At 58.5% G+C, this 15,869-nt stretch overlaps 5 protein-coding genes across 5 annotated transcripts; 3 read left to right on the top strand and 2 right to left on the bottom strand.

Moving 5' to 3' along the window:
• Window positions 1-7,917: 7,917 nt before the first annotated feature.
• PHYSODRAFT_513632 (hypothetical protein) lies at window positions 7,918-8,298 on the top strand (the record flags this gene model as incomplete). The annotated part of the gene is made up of 2 exons (XM_009532457.1): window positions 7,918-8,141; window positions 8,178-8,298. 2 exons carry the CDS (start codon window positions 7,918-7,920, stop codon window positions 8,296-8,298), a joined length of 345 nt encoding a protein of 114 aa, XP_009530752.1.
• A 1,196-nt stretch (window positions 8,299-9,494) lies between these two features.
• Window positions 9,495-10,029, top strand: PHYSODRAFT_511339 (hypothetical protein; the record flags this gene model as incomplete). Its single annotated transcript, XM_009532456.1, has 3 exons — window positions 9,495-9,748; window positions 9,833-9,901; window positions 10,008-10,029. 3 exons carry the CDS (start codon window positions 9,495-9,497, stop codon window positions 10,027-10,029), a joined length of 345 nt encoding a protein of 114 aa, XP_009530751.1.
• A 433-nt stretch (window positions 10,030-10,462) lies between these two features.
• PHYSODRAFT_510838 (hypothetical protein) lies at window positions 10,463-12,028 on the bottom strand (the record flags this gene model as incomplete). The annotated part of the gene is made up of 2 exons (XM_009532455.1): window positions 10,463-11,692; window positions 11,816-12,028. The coding sequence occupies 2 exons, from the start codon at window positions 12,026-12,028 to the stop codon at window positions 10,463-10,465; spliced, it is 1,443 nt and encodes a 480-aa protein (XP_009530750.1).
• On the bottom strand, window positions 11,983-13,124 carry PHYSODRAFT_259146 (hypothetical protein; the record flags this gene model as incomplete). Its single annotated transcript, XM_009532454.1, is given in 2 exon segments — window positions 11,983-12,796; window positions 12,816-13,124. Coding segments are annotated over 2 exon segments (1,123 nt in total), but the record flags the coding sequence as incomplete, so codon positions are not given.
• A 1,962-nt stretch (window positions 13,125-15,086) lies between these two features.
• PHYSODRAFT_335081 (hypothetical protein) lies at window positions 15,087-15,326 on the top strand (the record flags this gene model as incomplete). Its single annotated transcript, XM_009532453.1, has 2 exons — window positions 15,087-15,116; window positions 15,183-15,326. The coding sequence occupies 2 exons, from the start codon at window positions 15,087-15,089 to the stop codon at window positions 15,324-15,326; spliced, it is 174 nt and encodes a 57-aa protein (XP_009530748.1).
• Window positions 15,327-15,869: the final 543 nt, after the last annotated feature.

The raw sequence follows: 15,869 nt of genomic DNA, 5'->3' as shown, positions 1-15,869 counted from the left end.
GAGGTCCTCAACATCAGCGCCAAGCTCAGCAGCATCGGCGCCAAGATGGAGGATGAGGACGTGGCGATCTGCCTGTTGCGCAGCCTCCCCAAGAGCTACGAGAACGTCGTGCTGAACTTGGAGATGAGCAGCGCTGAACTACGATCGCAAGACGTCGTGAAGGTGCTGACGAATGAGCACATCAAGAGACAAGGCGAGAAGACGGCGACGGTGAAGACGGAGAATGCGGCCAAGGCGTTCAACACCGACCGAGAGTCTCGCCAGTGTACGTACTGCGGGAAATTGGGGCACACGATTGACAAGTGATGGACCAAGCAGAAGGACGAGAATCGGGGCCCAAGACGCGGCGGCAATGGCAATGGCCGTGGACGCGGGGCCAACAATGCCCAGTGGAGGAACGACGACGCCAGCTACAACTACGCCTACGGCTATGATCGAGTGGCGTTCGCGGTCTCACTGGAGTGTGGCATTTCGACGGGCAAGAATGTGTCCGGGTTGTGGGCGGTCGACAGCGGCGCAACGCACCACATCTGCAACGACAAGGCCAAGTTCGCTCATTTGATTGAGCGGAGTGAAGGCGAACTTTCGGTGGCCGACGGCAACAAGGCGGCCATCATGGGTGTGGGGACCATCGTGGAACGAGTGGTTCTGCCCAACGGCGACGAGCGCGACATCGAGATCAAGAACGCGCTGTACGTCCCAAGCATGAGCAAGAATCTGCTTTCGGTGCCACAGATCAACAAGAGTGGTCTGTTCCAAGTCGTGTTCGACAGCACCAAGATGCAGATTGCGCACAAGGGCTCCAAGCAAGTGGTGGCGACGGCAAACCTCGTGGATGGACTCTACTGGCTCCAGACGCCTCAGCGATCGGCGAATGCGGCGACCAGTGGGAAGACGGTCGACTTACACGCGCGTATGGGTCACGCTCCGGTGGAGGTGCTTCGCAAGATGGTCGACAACAACATGATCAAGGACGCGAAGGCACCTTCCAAGTCGAGTGGACCAAGCGTGTGTCGCGGCTGCCAGCAAGGGAAAATGGTCCAGAAGCCGTTCCCAAGCAACCGTGACAAGCGTCACTACGACACGTTCGAGCTGCTCCACTTCGACGTGTGCGACCCCATGGAAGAAGAGTCACTGGGTGGCAGCAAGTATCTGCTGCTGATCGTGGACGAAGCCAGCGGATGCATGAAGGGGTTCTGCCTGCGTGCCAAGTCGGAGAGCGAGGACTGCATCAAGATGTACGTCACGAAGGTGCAGACGCAGTTCGGCAAGAAGGTCAAGTTTGTGCGGCACGACGGAGCCCGTGAGTTCGCGACCAACTCGCTCAAGGCCTTCTACGAAGTCGAAGGCATCGAGCAGCAAACCACGGTTCAGTACGCGCACCAGACCAACGGCACGGCAGAACGCGCCATCCGGACCATCGTCACGATTGGCCGCAGCATGCTGCATCACGCCAAGCTGGACAAGAGCTTCTGGGCTGAGGCGGCCATGACAGCCATCTACGTGAAGAATCGTCTGCCATCACCCAAGATCGAACACAAGACTCCGTTCGAGATCGTTTACAAGTCCAAGCCGAGTGTGAAGCACATGCGTGTGTTCGGATGCCAAACGTACATCCTGACGCCGAAGGAAAGACGGCGCAAGTGGGACCCCAAGGCTCGCGCCGGGCTGTTCCTCGGCTACGAAGAAGTGTCCAAGGCGTATCGAGTTTATGACATCGAGGCGGGGCAGGTGGTTATCAGTCGCGATGTCAACTTCGATGAGTCGACCTTTGGACTTTCGACGCATACTTCGGATGAAGACGTCGATGATGCTGTGCTAGACTTGGACGCGCTGGACCTGGACGACAACGATGGACCGCGCCAAACGAGCTTCAAGCAGGCGGGGAAGCGTAAGTACCGACCGAGTGGCGACGACAACACTGCCAGAAGATCGCGCCCCGTTCGCCACCGAGCTGGCTTAGAAGAAGCAAGTGCGCCGGGCGTATCCTCCTCGCGCCGAGCCGACCCCGATGAAGAAGAAAAGTCTGGGGACCAAGATGAAGACGACGACTCGACGCCTCCAGTGTTTTGGCGTGCCAGTGCCAACGCTGTGGAAGCAGCAGCCGATCTATCGGAGCCGACGACGTTCCAAGAGGCTGTGAACGGTCCTGATCAAGTGCACTGGCGCAAAGCGATCCGCGCGGAGCTCAAGTCGATGCGACTGCGTGGTGTGTTTCGAGCTGCCAAGTTGCCTAACGGACAACGCGCCATCGATACCAAGTGGGTGTTCAAGATCAAGCGCAAAGCGGACGGCTCGATCGAGAAGTACAAGGCGCGCCTCGTGGCCAAGGGCTTCAAGCAGAAGTACGGCATTGACTACACCGAGACGTTCTCGCCCGTGGTCAAGTATGTGACGCTGCGCATGGTGATCGCGATTGCTAAGTATTTTGGCTGGCCCCTCGACCAACTCGACGTGGTGACAGCATTCCTGTACGGGATAATGAAGGAGGTGGTCTTCTGCGTGGTTCCGGAAGGCGTCGAACTGGATGGTGACTTCGACTGCCTGGAACTGGTGAAGGCCATCTACGGTCTCAAGCAAGCTTCGCGAGTGTGGAACGAGACCTTCGGCGAGTTCGTGTGCTCCATCGGCTTCCAAGTGTCGGCCTTCGATCCGTGCCTCTACATCAAGGTGGTGGACGGTCACTGCGTGCTTGTACTGGTGTACGTGGATGACGTACTGATTACCGGGAGTTCGCCCGAGCTGATCGCACGCACGAAAACCGACCTGAAGACGCGCTTCGAGATGACCGACAGCGGCAAGTGCGCGTTTGTTCTTGGGATCGAGTTGGTGGACGGCCCGGACGGCAGCGTGACCATGTGCCAGCGGCGATACGTGGACGACATCCTGAAGCGCTTCGCCATGGACGAGTGCAAGGCCGTGGTGAGTCCGGTGGACATGAGCACTCGACTGGTTCCAAGCGACGCGGCGACCAAGGTGAACGCTCCGTTTCGCGAAGCTGTTGGTGCTCTGATGCACCTGATGACCGCCACGCGCCCAGACATCGCGTACGCCGTTGGCTATGTATCGCGCTTCATGGAGAACCCCCAAGAGGAACACTGGGTTGCGGTCAAGCGTATCTTTCGCTACCTGCAAGGCACCAAGACGCATGGGATCTGCTTCAAGCCGGGCGACAAGATCGACTTTCGTGGCTACTCGGACGCGGACTGGGCCGGCGACCTCGCCGACCGCAAGTCCACTTCAGGCTACACGTTCATGCTCATGAGTGCGCCTGTGAGCTGGGGAAGCAAGAAGCAATGAAGCGGAGTACATCGCGCTCAGTCTGGCTATCCAAGAAGGCAAGTGGATTCATCGCCTGCTATGCGAGATTCTGGCGGCCGCTAATGAGACTGGACCCGAACTCATGATCCGCGAAGACAACCAGTCGTGCATCAAAATGACGAAGAACCCAGTGAACCACGGTCGCGCCAAGCACATCGACATCAAGTACCACCACATCCGCGATGAAGTCAAGCGCGGCGAAGTCAAGCTCCAGTACTGCGAGACTTCTGTGATGCTAGCGGACATCATGACGAAGGCGCTTGCGGGACCACGCCACACGGATCTGACGGTGGCTCTCGGCATTCGTGGGACTTCGCATTGAGGGGGCGTATTGAGGGTTGCTGGTCTTGGGTACTGTGTACCAGTTGTACCCATTAACCGGTTAACCCGAACCGGTCCAATCCGAACCCACGTTGATTATGGTGATTACGGTAAGTTGTTTACGCCACCGATGATTAGACGAGTAGGATGATTGGATGAACACCGGTGAGTGATGGTTGATTAGATGCACTAGGTGATAGGACGCAGGGTCGCGTGTCTATAACAGTAGGGTGTAAGCTCCAACAATTCAATCACTTTCGAATCTTCATTCTACCCCTCAAGTGCCTTCGCTCCGGTCCCGCCGTCTGCGACGTCCCTCCCTCCGCTTCGTCCGAGCTTCGTGTCCAAGATCCATACCTTCCATCACTCTCATGGTAACATCTTGGCCGAACGACCGCTGCAGATTGTCTCGATGGTCCCGAGCTACGCTGAGCTATCGGCCACAAGCCAACGGCCAGCAGGAACGCTCGGTTAAGACCGTGATACAATCCGTCCGAGTGTACGCTGAAGATCCGCTACAACAAGACTGGGACGAGATCGTGGAGAAGCTAATCTTCGCTATCAACAACTCGCAGGACGCCACGCGCAAGGACACGCCGTTTTGCCTCGTACACGGCTGGGATGCGCGGACGACACTTTGAGCCATGTCCTCGTCATTGAAACGTGACCGCGGTCGCCAACCGGATGCCCTTGCTTGGAGACGAGAAGTCAACCGACAGCAGGAGATCGCTTTGGAAATGGCGAAAGAGTACCAGGCGACAGAGAAAGCGAAGCGAGCCGAGAAGCACAATGAGTCCCTGAGTCGACGGGAACGGGAATCCATGCTGACGTCTGACCGAACCGAACCCTCAGGTGATAACTCAGAGGCAGCGGAACCAGCCGACGAGGACTAGACACGACTGGCGCAACGTGATGAACTGCCGGCGGGGCGATGCAGCCCGTCTCACCAGACGAAAAGAACTACTGCATCAACATTACTGCATGTTTACATATTGCATGTACTTTCGAGTGGATTTCCCAAGTTGCTCAAGTGGAGAGATGGAAATTACGTTTGAAAATGATTGAATTGGAAATTGATTAGGCCTGCAGACTGGAATTACGCTAAACTACGACGAGAAACTTTGGACCAGTCTGGGCAGAGAAGACAGAACGAAGACCCAACAGCCGTGGCCTCATTACTTCGAAGCAGAAGCAGTGCGAGCGGGCGCTTGCAGACGACCGGAGCCTCGAGCCGGACGTTCGAAATCGGAAAGGGAATCCTCCACCGCGCCTTCGATGACCTGATTATCTTCGTCGTCGGAGTCAGAGTCCTCTTCCATACGGATCGAAGTCGAGACAGGAGTGCCGGACTTGTCCTGGACCGCATCCTCATCGATGTCTTCCATGACAACGTCTTCTTCTTCTTCCTCGACCTCGTCCGCATCCTCGTCGTCCGACATCTCTTGGTTCGCGTCCTCGACAACCGTGTCTTCTGGAGCGCGCTTCTCCTCGAGGTCTTCCTCTTGCTCCTCCATGACTGCGCCTCCGCCGGCCATCGCTCCGTCAGCACGAGCTCTCGCCGGGCCGTGGTAGTCGGTGTATGTACGAACCCAAGGCGCCGATACGTCCTGTGGATCTAGCGAAGGGTCGACCACGACCTCAGACGCGACTTCCTGCAGAGTGAAACCGCGGGGGACGAAAACAGGGACTCCCGGGTTGCAAGGCGCGAACAGGGTGTTATACGGATGCAGCGAGGGAACGTCGATCCAGCCGTTGCACCAAGGCTCATGCACATCGATCTCCGCTACCTCATGAACCCAATCGGCCGTGTCCGGGATCCACGAGAGAGTGTCGAGAGAGTAATACTGCGCCGTGGGTTCGAGCAGAGCCTCCGAGTGGAACCCGACGTCGCCTGCAGAGTTCGGAAGGAGAAGCGACCACCAGCGCTTGATGTGAACGCGGAGTCGATCCGAACGCCCGCTCCGATCCTTGGAATACGCGCGCCACTCGTTGCAAATAGCCACGTACAAAAAGGAAGAGCACTTGAGCAGTAGTTGGCAAAATGCAAAGTGATTCGATTCAGGTCCTTAGTTCGCAACCGCGTGCTACCTCTAAGCCTGCTACTGGATACCTCTTACTGGATACACCCTACTGGATTCTCTACTGGATACACAGTTACCTTATCCAATCAGAGAACGCCACGTCGATGCCCATCTTGTACCCACAATCATGTACCCACAATCATGGCGTAATCACCGTGACGTAATCATCGTCCCGTAATCACCTGAATGATTGCGGTACAACACAGTGAAGGTCACGCCAACCTCACTGATGACGCATTCGCGTGACACGGTCGCTTGGCGAGGCGTCGTCACATCAGTCTTGACAACACTCCCACTCGACTCGTCAGCGACCACGATGCCCAGCTTCGTCCTGAGCGCGTCGAACTGCGGCGCCGCGATCGGCTTCGTCATGATGTCCGCCAGCATGTCGAGTGTCGAAACATACTGCAACACCACTTGACCGTCTTCCACCTTCTCGCGCACGAAGTGGTAGCGAATGTCGATGTGCTTGGTGCGCTTGTGGAACTCCGGGTTCTTGGCCAACGCGATGGAGCCTTGGTTGTCCTCGTAGATCTTCACCGCTTCATCGCTCGCCATCTCGCCCAGCTCGCACAGAAACACCTTGAGCCACACCGCCTCCTGCGTGGCCTCCGACAGCGCCATGTACTCGGCTTCCGTCGACGAGAGCGCCACCGTGCGCTGCTTCTTGCTTCGCCAGCTGATGCATCCGCCGTTCACCATGAACGCGTAGCCGCTCGTACTCCGTCGAGACTCGATGTCGCCGGCCCAGTCCGCGTCCGAGTAGCCTTGCAGTCCGTCCTCGCTGCTCGCTTGAAACACGAGGCCGTGCGTCTTCGTGCCTCGGATGTAGCGGAAGACCCTCTTGAGCGCCTGCCAGTGTGTCGGACATGGGTCCGCTGCGAACTGGCTCAGTACTCCCACTGCCGCTGCGAGGTCCGGACGAGTCCCCACCATGAGATACATGAGGCAGCCCACGGCGTTCCGGTACGGAACATTCGCCATGGTCTCGTCGTGCTTGCAGCCTCCCTCGCACATGGCCTTGGTCAGCTTCAGACCCGGATCCTGCGGTGTCTTCACAGGGTTGCTCTCATCCATCTTGAACTTCTCGAGAATGTCCTTCGCGAACTTGGTCTGCCGCACCGACACCTTCCCAGTCGCCACATCTTGCTCGATCTCCATACCGAGGAAGTACTTGAGCTGGCCCATGTCAGTCATCTCGAACCGGTCACTCAGCGCCTGCTTCGTGTCCTTCAGCATCCCGTCGCTGCTGCTGGCGAGTACCAGATCGTCCACGTACAGTGCCACGAACATCATGTCGTGATTGTCCCGCTTCAAGTAGATGCAGTGGTCGGACTCGCACTTCTTGAACCCCAGCTTCAACATGAACTCGTCGATCGTCTTGTTCCACATCCGCGGCGACTGCTTCAGGCCGTACAGCGAACGCTTGAGCCGGCACACGTAGTCGGGTCGATCTCCGTCCACATATCCGTCCGGCTGCGCCATGTAGATGTCCTCATCCAACAAGCCGTTGAGGAACGCGGTCTTCACATCCATCTGGTGCACTGTGAGCTTGTACTTGGCCGCCAGACTCAGCAACACCCGAATCGACGTGAACTTGGCCACCGGCGCGAACGTCTCGTCGTAGTCGATGCCGTACTTCTGGGAGAACCCCTTCGCCACCAGTCGCGCCTTGAACCGCTCGATCTCTCCAGACTGGTTCTCCTTCACGCGGAACACCCATCTGCAGCCGATCGCCTTGCGTCCCTTCGGCAGTGGCACCAGGGTCCACGTCTCGTTCTTGCGGAGCGACTCCACCTCCGAGTCGCACGCCTCTTTCCACTTGTCTGCGTCGCTGGATTCCATCGCCGACTTGAACGTTGTCGGCATCTCTCCCACTGAATCCACGACGTACGCAGCCTCGAAGTCTTCCTTCTCTTGTGCTGCGGCAGACATCTCGTCCAGCGGCTGCTGTCGTCTCGGCACCGCATACCGCTTGGCACTCGGAACCTCCACGGCTTCCTCGAGCGACTGCGTGCGCGGGTGTCGCTTGCTGCCGGGTTCAAAGTCTTGATTCCGCGCAGCTTCTTCTCTGTTCTCGTCTGATCCGGACTGAGGCTCTTCATCCGTGGTGTCTTCATCATCATCTGTCGGAAGACCCACCAACACCTCCTTCGAAGCGTAGTCGCGTCTCCCACCGTCGAAGACATCCTCCATGAACTGCGCGTCGCGGCTCACCAACACGCGACCGCTCTCGATCTCCTCGAACCGATACGCCTTCTCGTGCTCCGAGTACCCGAGGAAACGACAGCGCACCGACCGAGCGTCAAACTTCGACCGCTTCTCCTTCGGCACGTGCACGTACGCGTGGCACCCGAACACCTTGCGGTTGGCCAGCAAAGGCTTCTTGCCGGTCCAAACGTGGTGCGGCGACTTGTCGTGACTGATGGCGCGCGTCGGACACCGGTTGCGGAGGAACGTGGCCGTCATCACCGCTTCTCCCCAGTACTCCTTCGACAACCCGGCGTGCTCCAGCATGCAGCGCGCACACTCCACCAGCGTCCGATTCATTCGCTCGGCCACTCCGTTGAGCTGAGGCGTGTATGGCGGCGTGAACTTCTGCTCGATGCCGCGATCCGCACACAACTTGGCCATCGCACCCGAAGTGTACTCGCCGCCGTTGTCGCTCCGAAGCACCTTCACTCGCTTGCCGGTCTGCGTCTCAGCCAACGCGACGAACGCAGCGAACTTGGCAGCCACCTCCGACTTGTTCCGTAGCAGGTACACCACGCAGAAGTGCGACTTGTCGTCGATGAACGTGACGAAGTAGCGCTTGCCTCCGAACGTCGCCGTCTGCATCGGACCGCACACATCGCTGTGGACCACCTCCAGCACTTGCTTCGCACGGTTCGGCGACGACTTCATGAAGCTTACTCGCGTTTGCTTGCCGAGTGCGCACCCGTCGCACACCTCCCACTGCTTCACCGACGTCATTGGGATGCCAGTGCCGTAGCCCTTCTTGACGATGGCGTCGAGACCACCATGGCCGATGTGACCAAGTCGAAGGTGCCAGAGGTACGACGTGGTGTCCCCTTGGCGATTCTTCGAGCTTGCCGCATTGGCCTCGTCAGCAGGCGTCCTCGGCGTCTTGCAGAGCTTGAACAGTCCTTTGCCTTCGCGAGCGCCGAGCTTCCACTTGAGACCCTTCGTTTCCGCGAAGCACCCGTCGCTCTCGAAGGTCACTGGCCCGACGTCCTTGGTGAAGCGGCCGACGGAGAACAGGTTGCGCGACAGCTTCGGGATGTGCCACACACCCGTGAGCACACCCTTCTTCATGCCGCGCGGTGTCTGCATCGACATCACGATGTCGCCGCTCCCCACCGCCTGAACCACGCCGTCGTCCGCCAGATGCACGTCCACCGGAGAGATCTTCTTGTAGTTCTCCATGTACTCCTTCGAGTACGTCATGTGCTGCGTCGCACCTGAGTCGACCAGCCACATGCCGCTCAGCTTGGAGGCACCGTGTCGCCACCAACCGAGAAGAGGAAGTCGCCAGAGTCATCTTCGACCTGCGCGACGTTCGCTCGTTGCGGCCTCTGCCGCTCCCCGTTCTCGCGGATCCGCACCGGACACTTGGCGATCCAATGTCCGTGCTCGCCGCAGTAGTGACAGGCGCTCGTCCTCTGCGCTTGCGCCTGCCGTCCCTTGCGCTTCCCGTTGTCGCTTGTCATGAACGCTTGACCTTGAGCGTGCGCGGTTCCGTCAGCACCGCCACCTTGTTCCTTGCGCTTCATGTCCTCGTGCAGGAGCCGAGACGTCACGAGCTCCCACGTCAGCGTGTCGGAACGCGATTCCAACGCCGTGATGAGGAACTGGTACGACTCGCTCAGACTGGCAAGAAGCGTGATCACCAAGTCGTCCTCGCTGACCGGAGCGCCGACCGCGTCGAGCTGTTCCGCCAGCGTCTTGAGCTTGTTAATGTGCTCCAGCACATCATCACCTTCGTCCATCGTTGTCGTGAAGAATCGTCGACGAAGAAAGAGCTTGTTCGCCAGGCTCTTCTTCTCGAAGTGTCCCTCGAGTCTTGACCATGCATCATGCGCGTCCTTCGCCGACCGCACCAGCGGCAGCTGTGAGTCCTCCAACGCGAGACAGACGATCGCCAGCGCCTTGCGCGACTTCTTGCGAAACGTCGCTTGGTCCGCCGCGGTCGTGCACTGCTCGAGCTTCACTTCCCCACCCGTCACTTCCCACAATTCGCGCTCCTCCAGCACCATCTGCATCTTGAACTTCCATGTGTGGAAGTTGGTTCCGTCGAACTTGTTGATGCGGGCGGTCGCGGTCGGGGCGGCGTCCATGGCGAAGGCGTAGTCGGGGTCTTGGTCAGGGAAGACGGGGCTTGGGCTCATAACCAAAAGGAAGAGCACTTGAGCAGTAGTTGGCAAAATGCAAAGTGATTCGATTCAGGTCCTTAGTTCGCAACCGCGTGCTACCTCTAAGCCTGCTACTGGATACCTCTTACTGGATACACCCTACTGGATTCTCTACTGGATACACAGTTACCTTATCCAATCAGAGAACGCCACGTCGATGCCCATCTTGTACCCACAATCATGTACCCACAATCATGGCGTAATCACCGTGACGTAATCATCGTCCCGTAATCACCTGAATGATTGCGGTACAACACAGTGAAGGTCACGCCAACCTCACTGATGACGCGTTCGCGTGACACGGTCGCTTGGCGAGGCGTCGTCACATCAGTCTTGACAACAGTACACAGGGTGGGTCTTACCGAGTTTTCGGCCGAGACGCCGGAGCCATCGATCCACAGCAGCGGGGGCGATCCAGTGATCACGTTCGTAGAGAGCAAAACCGAGGTCGGAGTTCTCGGTCGCCCCGAATGCGCGGCTGCAAAACTGGCGCCAGAGCTTGACTGCCAGCTCTTCGACGCTTGCGCGAATCGAGATGACGACGTCAGGCATGTAATCCGAAGCGTCGAACAGACACGGCCACTCAGGAAGCTGCGCCAAGAACTCTTGGTGCGGGTGATTGGGGTTGGTCCAGTCAGCGAATGCCTTGATGCCGTCAACCGAGCACTCAATCAGAGTACTGTTAGGGACGGGAGGCCCGGACCGAGTCTCCAGTATCTTCTTCCAGCAGAGCTCTGCTCCAGGAGACGCGAATGGTGCCGACAAGAGAGTCCCCTCCAAACTCAGAGTCTCAGGGATCACGTGGTCCGACGCCTGCGCGCGCTTGGTCGCGACAGCTGCTTGGTCGGGACGCGACAGAGCCTTTGATTCAGGAACCGGAACCAGCCCAGTCTTCGGAGCAGCAGCGGAAGCCTTAGGAAGCTGGTTGAGCTGCGTCTTCGTCACCTTAGCCGAGACCTTCATCCGCTGCTTCGGCTTGCCACTTGGAACAGCCGTAAGCTTGGACTTGCCCTTGGACGAGCCTTGGACAACTCGACTCCCAGACTGTTGATCCGTGTCTGCCCCAGTCAGGTCAATCTCCGCTGGTGGCAGGACTGAAGCCTTCTGCAACCCAAGCACGGCGTCATCTGGCGCCTTTTCGCTCTCAACCGTGACCTTGGACTGTAGTGAAGCTACAGTTGATGCAGGGCGCACAGGACGCCCATCCTTGCGAGGCTGAATCACGACCGACGCCTTGTACGGCGAGTCGTAGTCCAGGACCACGAGCTCCTGCTCGGCGTCTGACCCTTCAGCTTCTTGGGTGTGCTCAGGCGACGCCACTGACGCTTCTGGCGAACGAGTCGGCGACCCGGGCATTGACGAAGTCGACGCGTCCGAGGGATGCGGAGAAGACGGACGAACAGCAGACGACTCGCCAAGACTCGACCTGGGCACTGCCGACAGGTCGAGAGTCAAGTCGACAACTGCTGGAAGAGACGACGGCTCGGCTGCCGGTACACGTTCTTTAGCATTGGAAGCCTTAGACTTGGCCGCAGGCTTAGTATCGGTCGGACGAGACTTGGACACTCGGAGAATCTTCTTCACCAGGGGCTGAGACGGCCGCCCGAGCCGAGCCTTCTTCTTCTGAGCTACGGATGCCACGTCTCGAGCCGATAGGGCCTTCACAGTCTCTCCTTCCACCTTCCTCCGACGTTTGGAAGACGGGATGATCGGATCGTCGTCGTCCGAATCCTCCTCCAGAGTTACGCCTGCAGTTGACGAGTTCTCAGCGTGAGCAGTTAGGCGTGGACCGGAGTGAGTTGGAGCCGACACCTCCCCGTGAGAACTAGACAGCGCAGAACCCTCACGGTCGCGCTTGGAACCGGACGTGGCCTCCCTCAGTGCGAACTCCATGGAACAGAACTCTTGAAGGAACGTCCGCAGGACTTGAGGCAACGTTGAGCCGTCGCCAAGGTCGAGCTGACTCAGTGTGAACCGATGCTCTTCCAGATGCTGGAGGTATGCGTGGAAGTCCCGGACAGTATTGGTGTATCGCACCAAGCCGTTCTTGAACGTCAGCCGGTCCTGTGCGATCACCGCCTGGGTGGCCTTGTCCGCGTCCTCAAGCGCCTTGACTTGGACTCTCAGCTGATCGAGCATCTCCTCACTCTGCGCGAGGGCTCGAGCCGAGAGGTTGAGCCGCTGGTTAGCGAAGTCTCTTTCCTTACGACAAGACTGGAGGTCTCTGTCCAACCGATTACGTTCGGCTGAAGCTGCGACGCACAGTCGGTCAGCCCTGAGACGAAGAAGGTGCTCCTTGTCGCTCAGGCGCTTGCTCTCCACAGCCGCGTCCTGGAATCGCTGGACTTCACGGCGCAGCTCTTCCATCTTCTCGTCCCAGCAGTAAGGTTTCGGAAGCGCGTCTGGAGCCACCGCTTGGACGACGTCTCGCAGGCTCCGAGCCTCCGCAAGGCGCTGGTCCAAGTCTTCGTCGATACGGAGACTTGGATTGCGGACGAGGCCGACCATGAGCTGGCCGAGATCTGCAAGCCGCTGGTCCAGGTGCTCGTCAAGACGAGCCTCCGACTGAAGCAACGCCTTCTTGACACCGCCGTCGACGAGATCTTCGAGGGCGAAATAGAGAGCCCCTGGGACGACGGTGGAGGCCGAAGGAGTCTTGGTCTGAAGTCCCAAGCGGGACGCGATCGCCAGAAGACGAGTACTCAGATCGACAAAAGCGAGTCGGACCCGACGAAGGCTCGTGCGGTGGAGTAGCAGGAGGCGACGGTGGAAAGGAAGACGGAGCTGCATTTGAGCCCCCCGACGCCCCGCGTCGGCCTTCCATCGGCCTAGCGGGAGTTGTCGACGAAGGCTCTGCGGTGCTCGACACCGGCCGCTTGCCAGACGCCTGAACCGACGGCTGGGCCGCATGCTTTGCCGCCGCAGCCTGAGCCTCAGCCGACGCCCGGCGGGTCATAATAAATCCCCGCCGAGCCCTCCAGGTAGTCATAGTGGGTACAAGATTTGCCTCTCATTAGGAATTCGGACCTAGCCGAGGAGTCGTCGAGTTGTCGGTCCGGCTCGAAGATTCGGCTGATACTTGATATTTGTATAGACATTAGGGATTAGCTATAGGGAAGGCCTCACAGCCTCTAATCACTAAGTCAGAGTCAGGTGCCTGGCCAGTTTAGCGCAAATTTGCGAAGTGTCGCCGCAGTACAGCGATATCTCGCTGTAGACTGGGGTGATTTGAGCACGAAGACCACCTACCGAAAGCTCATTATTAGGACTATCTCGTCTATTTATACGGCTTCTAGCAGGCGATTTCAAGACGAATTGGTGGCTCGTTAGGCAGAGCACACCGAAAAGGCCGTTCGGCCCTTCCGCGACAGTGATGTCTCGTCCTCGCCGAGACCAAGTGCCCCAAGCCAGTCAACCACGGAAGCCAGCTGAGTTACCTGACTCCGGAATTAGAAATCCCGTGCCCTCCGCCAAAGGACGGACGACGGCCCTCGCGGGCTTTTACGGGTCGCCGAGAGCAAAGGCTTCTCGACTCAGCAATCAGTGCCCGGGACGTACGGGAACACCGGCTCGCAGCGGTGGCGAGACTTTTCCTTCGCGCTTGGCGAGACACGCGCCCAACCCGGGCCGACCTTAATCTCTTGGCGCTACCAGTCAACACCCTACAAGCTATGCCTCTCGGGTGCTGACAGCAGACATAATCCGGCCCGTGCAGGGGCTTACTGGAAGCGCGTGCACGTGTTGTGGACCTAGAAAATTCTGCTCTGTTGTTTGTTATCTCTGTCGGGCGCCCTGAAGGGGCGCCTCCACTATTCCTAAGCTCCTATACAAATACCAAATGAAAGTGGGCGGTTTTGGATCTCGGCCGACTCTTCACCGAGCTCGGCGACGCTCGAGCTCGGCTAAGCCGGATAACCTGTCCGGGTAACCCCTTGAACTCGGCTGAGCCGGATACGGCGTGTCCGGATAACCTGGCGAACTCGGTTGAGCCGGATAAGGTGCCGGATAACCCAGTGAACTCGGCGGAGCGACTCGTGAACTCGGCGGAGCGACTCGTGAACTCGGCAGAGTGACCCGTGAACTCGACTGCGCAACTCCCGGACTCAATTGAGCCTGGTTACCGTATCGGACGGTACATGGTACCGTTTAGCCTGAGCTCGGCGGCTTGACCCCCCCCCCCCCATGATCTCGGATGAGCCTGTCCAGTGCCTTCCTGAACTCGGCTGGGTCTTCATCACTGGGTCTGCCACGTGTCACCAGGTCGGGGCCGGTGTGGCTTGAGTTTCTGACACCATCAGCCGAGTTCAGCGGTCCATCAGCGCATTCTTGCCCACTGAGCTCGGCGGACGGTCATCCCGCCGAGTAGAACTTGGCTCCTGGTACGTTGTTCCACTGCGGCCTTGGAGTATGACACAAATCTTGATGTTCCCTACACCACAACTGCCCCGGCCATGCTACGAGCCGGAGTGGTGAGTGGCCTGGCCAACCGGATGTGTCGCACGCTTGATTTCGTCGAATCAGATCTGTCGCAAACACTCTGAGTTCACATTTCCCGAATTCGAGTGGCGCGAAACGCCCGCAACGTCAGCTCGACACCCTCGTTCCTCGTTCCGTGAAGGTGAGACTTGCTTGAGCCTTGATCTTTGGTATAGGCTTTGTCCGCGACTCATGGGTCTGTACACATGTAGATGCCCCTATCGCTCGCACCAAACCCCGTCCTCGGATCACTTCAGCAGCGAATCAGCCTGGATGGTCGTCTCGGCGTGGCAGCCGGTAGCAGGAACTGAACCATACGAAGTCAGCTGATGCCCCTGTCGAAGCTCGGAGTACTAGCGATGATGTTGGGCCTGCCGCCGCAAAGCGAGTAGGTGATGCAGGTGTCGGGGAAGTGCTCGATTGGCTGCAATACCGACGAAGCCGAGCATCGTTGTCTCCGTCAAAATGAGCAGCCATGGATGCTGCCAGCGACTCGGCTGACCCGGTAAGCACGTGCCTCTCGTTTCGGTGCGTCGAGTGGAGCCTGATGGTTGTCTTGGCATGCTACAAGGCTCCGGGAACTCGGCGGGTCAAGAAACGCTTCCCCGATCGGGCCGCGCTGAGCTCGAAATCCAACCCAGCTGAGCTTATTGGCGAGAAGTGCAGCAGCAAGTTGAACTCAGCTGTGTCCGAACTCGGCTGTCCTGACGACTAGCTGCTATCCGCTGACCTTGAACTCGGTTGGACTTGAACACAGCCTCCGCTTCATCGACTCAACTAGCCTGGTAAGTGTTTGCCCCACTCACTTTGGTGCGTTGAGTTAGCTCTCACCGTTGCTGTGTCATTTTATAAACGAACAAGGCGATCCCGATGCGTTTGATGCTCCAGTCGAGTTGTCGAGCTGGGTTCATTGGTCAACGGACCTTGACTTCGGCATGTCTCCCGCTCTGTTAGACCAGCTTACCCCGACTGGGCTCAGCTTGGTTGGGAAGGTGGTGGGCAAGCTCGACTGGAACAGCACTTCATTCGGTCACATTCCAACTCGGCTCGCCGCGAGCTCGGCTGCGTTCAAACTCAGTTTGAATTCGGTATCTTCGGTTCAGCTGTGAAGCGTGTTCAGCCTCAGCTCGACTACACCTCGAACTCGGCATGAGCGCTCTCCAATCGGAACATGGTGCGTTTACCAGCACTCAACTAGGCGAACTTCCGAACGCGATCTCACTGAAACTTGGCGTACCGCAACTCAGCCCAGTGTTTC

This window comes from Phytophthora sojae (assembly GCF_000149755.1).
Source record: "Phytophthora sojae unplaced genomic scaffold PHYSOscaffold_6, whole genome shotgun sequence".
NCBI lineage: Eukaryota > Oomycota > Peronosporomycetes > Peronosporales > Peronosporaceae > Phytophthora > Phytophthora sojae.
The sequence above is the reverse complement of the archived record's forward strand: the minus strand, read 5'-3'. Positions and strand labels throughout refer to the sequence as shown.